Genomic DNA, 10,617 nt, shown 5'->3' with positions numbered 1-10,617 from the left:
ACAATGTATTCAGAACTTGAGTGCGGAATCTGTTACAGACCCTACAACACGGGTCGAAGGTGTCCCAGAGAGCTGCACTGTAAACACAGTTTTTGTGAAAGCTGCCTGGTGGCTCTCTCTCGTCCCCGGGGAGGGGATTCAGGCGTGGGACGGGAGACGAGCATCGCCTGCCCGCTGTGCCGTCAGGTCACGTCCATCTCGGGCGACGTTAAGATGACAGCGGTCGTCAGGGTTGACGAATGTATCTTTGATCGCATTTTATCCGCTGGGGTCCTGGAGGACGCCAGGACATTTGACCATGATGCAGATGATGATGTCGATGTTGACGACGACGACGCTGGTGATCGTGATGTGACAGACATCGAGTCTCTTCCAGAGGGACCACCTGTTGAGGAGACAGATTCGACGTCTGGGGGGAAGTTCCGTCGGTCGTTGAAACGAGCCTGGAAAAAGATAACGGGAGATAGCGGAAACGGAGCTCGTAAGTAGCCTATAGCCTCCCTCCCTAGACCTTGTGTTTTATGTAGGCTTGCTTTTATTACAGAATAGGTCTATAAAACATAGCTATACATCCGTAGTAAAAAGGGCTAAAGCCAAATCTAGAAAAAAAGAGAAATTAGACAGGAACTTAAATAAACATTTTTATTGATTTTTATTATTATTTATTTATTTATTGTTACACTTGAGAAATGCAATACAAATGTTTGAATTCAATCAAAAACAAACAAACAAAACTTTCTTATTGTTGCGTTGAGTTGTAAGAGCTTCAGGGCGACAGGCGACCTCCACAGTGATGTGGACATCAGGGATCTCCATAAATGGGCATAAAAGGGATTTGTTCCCCTGGCATATATCACAGGGATCTCCATATCTCCATATATGGGCATAAAATGTTCCCCCTGGCATCACAGGGATCTCTCTAAGAGGGCATCATTAATATTGATGACATCAGGGAACTCCATATATGGGCATAAAAGGGATTCTGTTAGTGTGACATCACAGTGAAGCCAGAGCGTGATGTCTGAGCGGCAAACCCATTCTGGTAGAGTGGTTCCCCTGACATCACAGTGACATCAGAGCATGATGACATCATAATGACACATTTTTACGGTCTATGGGTTTGCCCATTGGACTTTGTCTGTTGCATTTCTGTTGGTGGTGAGCTATTTCGGAACATCTGCAGCTTAATGAGTCGGGGTTACCAACATAAATAGAGACCCATAGAGCTGTAATAACATTGACTAGTAATGATGTGTTCTTTTCCCTTCAACAGATGTTATGTCCAATGATGACTTCAGGGACTTCATCATGATGTGGTGTTACAGGATTTGAGCAGCTCTGATAGCTACCCTGGAATCAATCTGGCAAGCCGTCGTCAAAGAAAGAGGGACGCCCACTCGGTCTGTCTCTCTTCCTAGGAAGCGTAGCGACTCTGAGGCTGTCTCGAGAGATTACCCTGGAATGGATGATGTGAGAACTTGTGAACTAAAGTGAAATGCAATGCCAGTAAGAGACAATATGTTGAGTGGACCGATGAAGACGCTGGCATAGGCCTATAGCCTACCGTGTTGGCAAACCCTTGTGGATAACAATATTTTTGATTGTTTGTATACTTTATTAGTCAGAAATGTAAACAGCATGAGAGACATTTTGGGACCACAGCAAGGACATTTCTGGAACTTGTTTCCATTGTGGTCCTGACTCCTATTCAATTACATAGAATAACAATAATACAAAGACAATACATATTCAACAAATACACAACACTATATTTACAAAGGAGAAAAGGGGAATAATGTCGGCAGTGAATGTCACCTCCTTTCTATGGGGAAATTGAGTTGACCTCCCCTGGTCTCCTGATAGATGGATTTTCATGTGACATGGGTGGTTAGATCAGGTTATACTGCGCTCAGACCGAGACACATCTTTAGAAATCAGATTTGAATCAGATCAGATGCATGTGACCTGTCTGCATTTAGACTTATTTAAACGAAACAGATTCCAATCTGGATGTATCACAGATCTGATTCAGGCGGCCAGTGTAAATGGAGCCTAGAGTCTCCCTCTAACTAAGGTGGTGAGTGATGTTTCAGTTGAGTCGTGTGCGTGGAGATGGCACCATCAGTACTATCGCACAACAAGTTCTGAACAGAATACAGTATTAGACATGATGTGACCAGAAGATATGAGACACAGACAAAAAACAGAAAGTAGTTGATTGTCATGGCATCAAGAGTATCAGTAGTGCTTACGCAGATGAGAGTAATTCAACACATGTATATATTGGGTCAATCAGATAAAGGTCATGTCACATAATCATAAAGATAACACTCCTTTTGTTGGACCATAATTTTAATGGGCACAATCAGAAGACCTGTAATTAGATTATAGTAGTTAGTCAGGTATGAGGGCATTGAGGACGATGACAATCTTAAAAACTAATCCCATGTTTTATTGCTTAAGCCTGTCTTCTACCCTGAGCCATCCCAGACTAGCAAAATGTCTTGGAATTAGGTGGAATTTAGGCCAGAGAAGTAGTCCAATCAGTTAGTTTTGTTGACAAAAGAGTTCTTTGATTGACTTTTTTTAATCACTTTTAGAAGTCAGTTTGTTGTCAAGAATACAGCCCAAATAGGTAACCTCTTCTTTGCTTGATATTACTATATCGTCAACTCTGACCTTGAAATCATTTGCATTTACATTACTACAGGAATGTTTTGACCCCAAAAATGTGAAGGCAATGAACATGAGTATCACGTTCTGCCTTATGATGCATTGATGTTTGGGCTTCTTTCTCCTGAATCAACTGGAACTAACTATATTCACTTTCAGTCAAAAACACCATGTAGGCCTATTCCTTGTTGTGAAACCTTTGTTGGTGCTTGATATTTTTATTTGTACGATTTTTGTCTTATTTCATTGAACCCGTATTTAATTTTTAGCCTGTTATTCTTTTCTTTTTTAAGAAAAATAAAATAATAGTGACCTATTAAACCCAAATGTCTCTCCACTTTTTGTGCCGGACTGTTCATGGCTAACCATGTGGCTAACCACTGATGATACACCCTAGGCAAATTAGTTCAGCCATTTCATATATGCAGTGATCTCTTCTACTGTTTCTACAGAAGTCAACCAAGATCTAAATGCAGTTCTGGACAGTTTTTATATTTGTATTTTGGCCTATGCCAAAGAAAAGTTCATAGTCAAGCCATAATCATCAAGTAATCTAGATTCTAAATCCCATCTCTTGGAGGGGTGGTAGCAACATTGTGTTGTAATTGGCTATTTGGTTGTCAGGGACTACAACACAAGTCACTCAGAGGTGCAATTTGTTTTAGACAAGATAGGCTAGTCCTAAAGAACCATGCTGTCTAGATGCTTGCTTAGGCTACTCAAATGTTTTAATGTAGCCTAATGATGAACAAGATTCTGTTCAAATTGATGAACATGTTTTGTCCCACTTGACCACAACAATAAACCCAGGTGCAAACAATTCCAGCAATCACATGGCTACCACAATCATTCAGTGTTGACTCATGACAGATAAGATTTGTCTTTTTGGCTTCCCCAAAGAATCGATTTACAACTCGAGGCTGCCTGCAGCTGTCAATCATGTTAAGCTGCGATGATCTTTGTTCAAGGTAAATATTTAGAAGGAAGTCTACATTTGGCACAAATTTAATTTATTTTGACAACAAAGTTAACAAATGTGTAAATGTGTATTGCAGTTATCTTTAGATGTGGTTATTATGTTGTCTCTTTTAAATTGCTCTTTGTGAGAGCATAGGCTATTTTTAGCCGCAAATTGCAACACTAGATTTTTTATAATCGGATGAATCTAGGGTTGCAATACCTCCCATAGGGATCCAATGCATCAAAACAGTTTTTTGCTATCTGATTGTAGGCTATTAAACGACTTCAATCGCACCAATATTGTGGCTCTATGGAACGCTTGGAATTTACTCTTGCTATCTGCAAAGTGTTTGTTTCTGAAAAATCCACCGTATAATTGTTATGATGTATTTTCTGTCAAGAAATCCGAGCAGACATGGTTTATTTTCTAAGCGTTGAACTTCGGAAGCGCTCGTCTTCTATAACGCCATGTCCCGCTGCCTCCTGCATAATGTGACATTTAGAACCAGGTGGTCACAGGACCGTTGAGGAATTTTCCACGAGCGCTTCCAAACTCCAGGACTTAAAGCAAATTATCACCTGGACCAAATTTCTTGGATAGAAAGTAACTCCTAACATGTCTACTGTGGATTTTTCTGAAACAAACACTTTGCAGATAGAAAGAGTAAATTCTAAGCTTTCCATAGAGCCGCAATATTGGTGAGTTTGATGTCGTTTAATACAATCAGATAGCAAAAAACTGTTTTGATGCATTGGATCCCTTTGGGAGGTATTGCAACCCTAGATTCATCCGATTATAAAAAATCTAGTGTTGCAATTTGCGGCTAGGCTATTTTATAGTTTTCTTTTGAAACTATGAGAACTATGAGATCCTGTGACCTGCCAGATCTTGGCCAGGTCGACCTAAATAGATTTGTATCTCAATGGTACTTCCGAGAAAAATAAAGGTAACAAAACAAAAACCAAACACACCTCCATTTCCATGAATTGGACCAGATCTTTAAAACATTCCTATTTTTTTCTTATTCTCAACAGACTCCTGTTTGTCTCTGTGGTGGTCTGTGTATTGTTTGTCAGGAATTCAGTTGCTATTAGAGGTAAGAGCAAATATTTATGATGCAATGATTCGGAATCCTTGGAAAATACATATGGTCTGGGGCACTGTTGCCCCTAGAATGTCTGTGATCTTACGTTCCAGGGCAGGTTAGATGTTAACCATAGACAACTGGTTAATATTTAATGATAACCAAGGAAGTGTATGTTTTTGAACATGTTTGGTTAACATGGAAAGCCAGCTGAAAGAGTTTCAGGATATCATCTTTGGCATAGGATTTTGAGTAATAGAGGGTATGGTATGCGCGTGACATCATCATCATACCCGGAAGTTATGTGGACGCCTACTGAGTGACAAAAAAATACTTTCTGGCCTTGACAGCCCATACATCCAAACAGAAAAGTCCTATCTTATTGCATTAAACAACATTAAACAACGTTAAACTCACTTTGCCACTCAATTTGCCACTCGAGTTGCCATTCACTTTATGCATGCGCATACCCTCTATACAGTACCTAAGAAAGGCAAAACCTGGCCACCTGTTGGTTTGTCACTACTACCAAAACTTCTTCTCCCCTTATGGACAGGCTGGTCTAATCTAATGTTAAATATTTTATATAATATTATAGTTATATTATAGCCTATAATATATCAAATAATAATATCTAATATTAAAATCACAACCAATTATGTTTGATTATAACAGCACCTCTAGAGATGTAAAGGGGTTTATGCATTGTTTCTAAACCTTAATTTCTCCTAGTATCATGTATGTCTGAATGAGTTGACAAGATGAGCGGAGATATGGCACTGGAGATGCTTAATCCAACATTGTGTTTCCATTTTTAGCAGGGACCACAGAAAATGCCCAGGATGAAAATGGAGAGAAGCAAGACACCTGGAGACCTTTATACATTCCCAGGTTTTATCAGCCCTTCTCTACTGGTCTGCTACCCCCCCAGGCTGAAGTAATTCCTGGAGCGGAGTCTGATAAGGGAAAGGGAAGCAAGAGAAATGGTGCTTCAGTCACTGTCCACCATATAGACCCTGTCCAGTCCACACGCAGTATCCTGAAATACCATCGGCGCAGTCCCGGTGACGGCCGGATCAAATTCCAGGCAAAAACCTTCATAGTACAAAGTGGTTATGGCTCAGGTGGCGGGAATTCGGTGGACAGCAATCAAGAAAAAGGTCACCTTATCGCTGGCACAGAGGCACAAAGCACCTCTGACTCTGACAGTGAACCTGGCAGATTTTCAAACATTCAAAACAGTGTCTCCTTTGGCAGACAACCCACTGCACCCACTGGACACGGTTCTTTCCAACAAGAAGTAAAGCCTGGAAGTCTGGTGTCTCGTGGGCTCCCACCAATTGTACGAAAACCATCTCAGAAAATTGTTACTGCCGTCAGTTCAGCATCTGGAAAGTCCAGTAATGTCCTGGAACCCAATAACGGCCAAAGGAAAGTTCCTGAAAATGACTCACCAGTAGCCACTGAAATCAGAACTGACCTTCACTCTGAGCACACTTCTCCAAAAGCAATTTTGCAATACTCTCCTCATTTCCATGTTTCATCCCACAGTGCTAGTAGCTTTAAGAGTAACTCACTGCCAATTGCAGGGATGCGTTACAGTGACAATGTTCCAATCTCCCACACACATAAGCACAAACTTGCTGTGCCTCGGACCCAGCATACATCGCAGAGAGACTGGTCTCTCAAATCTCAAACAGCAGGTTACTCAGAGTCAGGACCCAGCAGCAATCACTTGAATCCCTTTGTTACTAAGCCCAATCCTAGCATAGAGAAACAGTCGCTGTCTATCCGAAATTTCTCTAGAGGTGTCAATGTGAAACCACCATACAGAAAGTCTTATCTCTTCGCAGACCCCAGGACACATTCTGTCAGACATGAGGCGGCTCGTATAGTCACAGGCGAGCGGCGTAAAACCTCCAACAGCCCGAATAGTTCTCCCTCTACATCGAGCCCCATTGCGACCCCCCTTGCTCCATCTGCTCTTGGCCAGCTACAGAAAGACAGAGCCATGGAAAGTTCTTCCCCGAGCAGTGAGACACCTATAATAAGGAGTCCGGTATTCTCAACCCAACTTGGAGGATCGACATATGGTTCCAAACCTTCCTCAAAAAACATCTACGGGTCCAGGGGGTTTAAATATCAGCCAAAGTGGTCTGCCAGAGATGAAAGGGGAGAGCTGTCTGTTTCTTCCTCCAACAATTCAAAGGGAAGGACCAACCCTTGGATTTACCGCTTTGACAAGACCGTAGATGATCTTAGAATAAAAAGTACAACTGTGCATCCCACTGCCTCTGGGTTTCAAAAGTATGGCTTTGGCCAGAGTGTTGTCATTACAACCCTCTACCCTCTAACTGAAACGGAGATCTCTGGATCGAACACCGGATCTACCAGGAAAATTCAATTTAAAGTTCAAGTAAAATCTAAGACCATTAAATTAGAAGAACAAAATAAGTATATTTCTTCACCAAGGGCTTTGAAATTAAGCCTAAAGGAGGTCCAGCCTACAGTAACTGAGAACTACACCACTACAGGCAGTAACCCAGATGTGAGAACTCCATCCTCCAGCACTGCCGGCTCTGAGCAGATAGAGGGAGCTAAAGCTTCACTCATATCAGCCACTGGAACTGACAAGACAGACATATTCCAGCAGGGAACTGATGGCGTTAAATCAAACAAACCGCAGATATGGCAAAGTAAAGACAGAATGCATAACAGAAGATCTGAACCCCTTTCTTTTAAATCAAAGTACAGGCTATATCCAATAGTTAAGAGTTCAAGTTCTAACCACAGAGACTCTGGTATTTTCAGGCTTGGTGGTAAAATTAAGACACAAGAGCCTGATATGATAGGGCCAGGGGTTAAAAATGAAACATTACCAGATAGAACCAATAAAAGCTCAATCACTGATGATGGTGCTGCCACTGGTTCCGATGGCCACATTCCTTCCACTTACAAGATGCATCCAAGTTCTACTTTAACCAAAGATGATGAAAATAATATTTTGGGATCAAGGTTCTTCAGTGACAAATGGTACTCAAAGGGCCATCTGTTGTTTAATGAGAATGAAAAGCCACTGGGTGAACCTGAGCCGGCTCGTATTAATGCAATGACCACCATGCGTACCGAAGACCACGAACAGCCTCCAGAGAAAGTGGCAAACACAGAATCGATCCAGCGCCATGGCTATAATGGGCACAAATATAAAAAGAATAACAAAACATTTAAATTTGGGGGAATTCAGTCTGCTCAAAGCAATAGTGGTACCCCACAGGACAAAGCACGTGATGTATCTATAGCCCTACTAACTCCCGAACTCTCTTCCTCTTATTCTGGTCCTGCAGGGAACCACAAAATCACCACCTCAACCCTAAACCATACAACTCCCGGTAATGGCAAACTAGTTCCAATGGCTGCCCGCCTTCTGGAGAAGCAAAATGTAACCATCAGCATGGTGATAGGGAAACGTTTGGAGAGCAAGCGTGTCAAAGGCCAAAATAGTATAAAACCCACTAACAGTAACCCGCTCATTTCAGGTAGCACCAGAAATGTATCCATAGTCAGGCAATCCAAATCCCCTCATTGGTTTGAAGCGGTTCAGTACATTGATATTCTGGGAAGTGCTTATTTTAGTGGGGCCAGTACTAAAACCCAGAGAAACAATATGACACTTAATAATGAGTCTGTTTCCAACACTAAAGCCATAATCAATCAAGACGTGAGGAATCAGGATCCTGATCAATCTCCTGTTGAAGAGGAGAATGTGGCCTCCTCAGTACATTATGAAGATGCTATGATACACCGTACGAAAGAGAGAAGTGGAAAAATAGAAGTCGATGCTGAGGGTGAAATGAGAAGGAAGGAAAACAACCTGGGTATTGGAGTTAAAGTAGATGCAGACAGTGAGAGAAGTGGACAACAAACGCCAGTTACCAGTGACGAGGCCACTCTGAGACGAGGGGCGAACTCGTTCTTGGAAATGGAGGAGGGAAGTGGAGGATTGCATCTTTCTGATCCATTTTCAGTTGTGTCCTCTGGTGCCTCAATGAATACTGCATCTGAAGATTGGTCAAAATAAATTGCCAAAGAACATTTGCTGTTAGCATCTTTGAGTCAATTAAACTGTTGTATGTTTGATTAGAAGACATGCTTGTAAGTACTAGAATAAAATGTTTGGGGGAAAGAAAATACTTTGTTGGGTTTTGTCTGTCAAGCAGGACCATTAACCTTTGTCGATGCCTGTATGAATAGCAGGCCACTGTGTTTATACCCTGATATATGGTATCTTTAGGGAAAGATGCGGGTAATTGAAATGTAACTGTTTGCGTTTGAGTCAAACTATTAGGACTACTAATCAATAAGCCTTCAAATACCTTTTTGCTGAGATAGTCAACTTTTTGTTCTTATGCACTGAACCCAAGCAGGGAACCCAACCAGTGTACCCCAGCATTGCCAATAAGCTACACCAATAATTATTTACGAAAGCTATTTGACCAAGGTCTGGCTCATCACATTTTTACAAAATGACTTATTCCAACTGAGTGTGACCTCATCTGAAATCTACAGTTAATCTACAAGTGAAGTCCAAATGATAGCTTCAGCTCAGCAGTGTATCAAGCTTAGCTTAATACCTCATCTCCTGAGAGCAATTATGGAACCAGGAATTATTCTCTGTGGGAAAACTAGAGGTTAAATGTGGTTTTCTGAACAAAATGTTTTGCCTGGCTGGGAAAATATGTGCAGTACTGGTTAAGAGGATAGAAGAAGAACAAGCTTTTTTCTTTTCTTTTTTTCCTTTTTTTCTTATTTTTTCCCCTTTTTGATGAAATAATGTTTTTCCCATTCTTTGGGACCCCATAGCCAGACAGTGGGTATCCAGTATGCTGACAAAGACTTTCCATTCACTTTCGGAGCATACAAAGAGGTTTTTGGCATGCTGGCCTCTGAGTAGACATGCCAGGAAATGGAAAATGTGATAGTATCTCTTCTTATGGCAGTACCAAACAAACTACAAAGAGAATGCAAGGTAAACAAGTTTTGTGGTGTGTGCTGATTGACCTCAACTATTGTTAAGCAAAGAGTTGGGAAAGGAAGCTGTAGGGCTAATACACGTAATCAAAATAACTAGTTTACTATAATATCTTATTGTACACTCACTCTTCTCTGTTGCCTTTGTTTGGTGAATTTGCTGGAGGATATTGAAACGGGCCACGCATAGTGACCTGATTATAGTAGGCGCAGGTGTTATGTGTGCCACTAGATGGCATTAAGCGTCCATTTTATTATCAACAGGGGTGTTACAAAAGTATGTTTTAGCTCTCACTATGAAAATGTCCTGAAGTGCCATTATGAAAGACCAACTCTTCCTGGGGGCATTGGATTCATGCAAAGCCTAGATCACAGCTCCAAACAGGTCCATTCAGGATACTTGACCCCTGACCTTTTCCTAGCCAGTACGGCCCACCGAAATACCAGTTGTCCCCTTGCTCTCAACTGCCATTCCACAGCTACACAGGGCCCCTGAAAGGTAGGGGGGGTGTCTTGAGTTGAGTGATCTGCCAATCAAAGTTAAACACATTGTACATGGGATTAAAATGGCCCCTGAATTCCATGGAATATGGAATGGTGCATGTTCCCATGGATGTCTCCAAGCCTCCCTATAGGATTTGAAAGACATTAAGGGGATATAATGTATAGGGAGCTTTTCATCTGTGGGTCCTTCAACATGCTGGAACGCATCGCATGCCCGGCCCGGAACAAAGCTGAGGCGTTGACCTGCCAGCTCTTTCAAAGTCCATTCTGCAGTCTTTTGTTCTTCAGAGTGTTTGATATGTGCACTCTCTCCCTCCGCGTGTGTGTAGTGTACTATATAATATCGTCACTGTCGGGGAGAAACCTC

At 41.7% G+C, this 10,617-nt stretch overlaps 1 protein-coding gene across 1 annotated transcript; it reads left to right on the top strand.

The window, feature by feature from the left end:
• Window positions 1–2,780, top strand: LOC308298441 (uncharacterized protein). Its single transcript, XM_080742037.1, has 2 exons — window positions 1–481; window positions 1,274–2,780. The coding sequence occupies exons 1-2, from the start codon at window positions 4–6 to the stop codon at window positions 1,330–1,332; spliced, it is 537 nt and encodes a 178-aa protein (XP_080598163.1). The 5' UTR covers window positions 1–3; the 3' UTR covers window positions 1,333–2,780.
• Window positions 2,781–10,617: the final 7,837 nt, after the last annotated feature.

This window comes from Nannobrachium achirus (assembly GCF_963921795.1).
Source record: "Nannobrachium achirus genome assembly, chromosome: 14".
Classification (NCBI taxonomy): domain Eukaryota; kingdom Metazoa; phylum Chordata; class Actinopteri; order Myctophiformes; family Myctophidae; genus Nannobrachium; species Nannobrachium achirus.
This window is presented reverse-complemented; position numbering and strand designations above follow the sequence as displayed.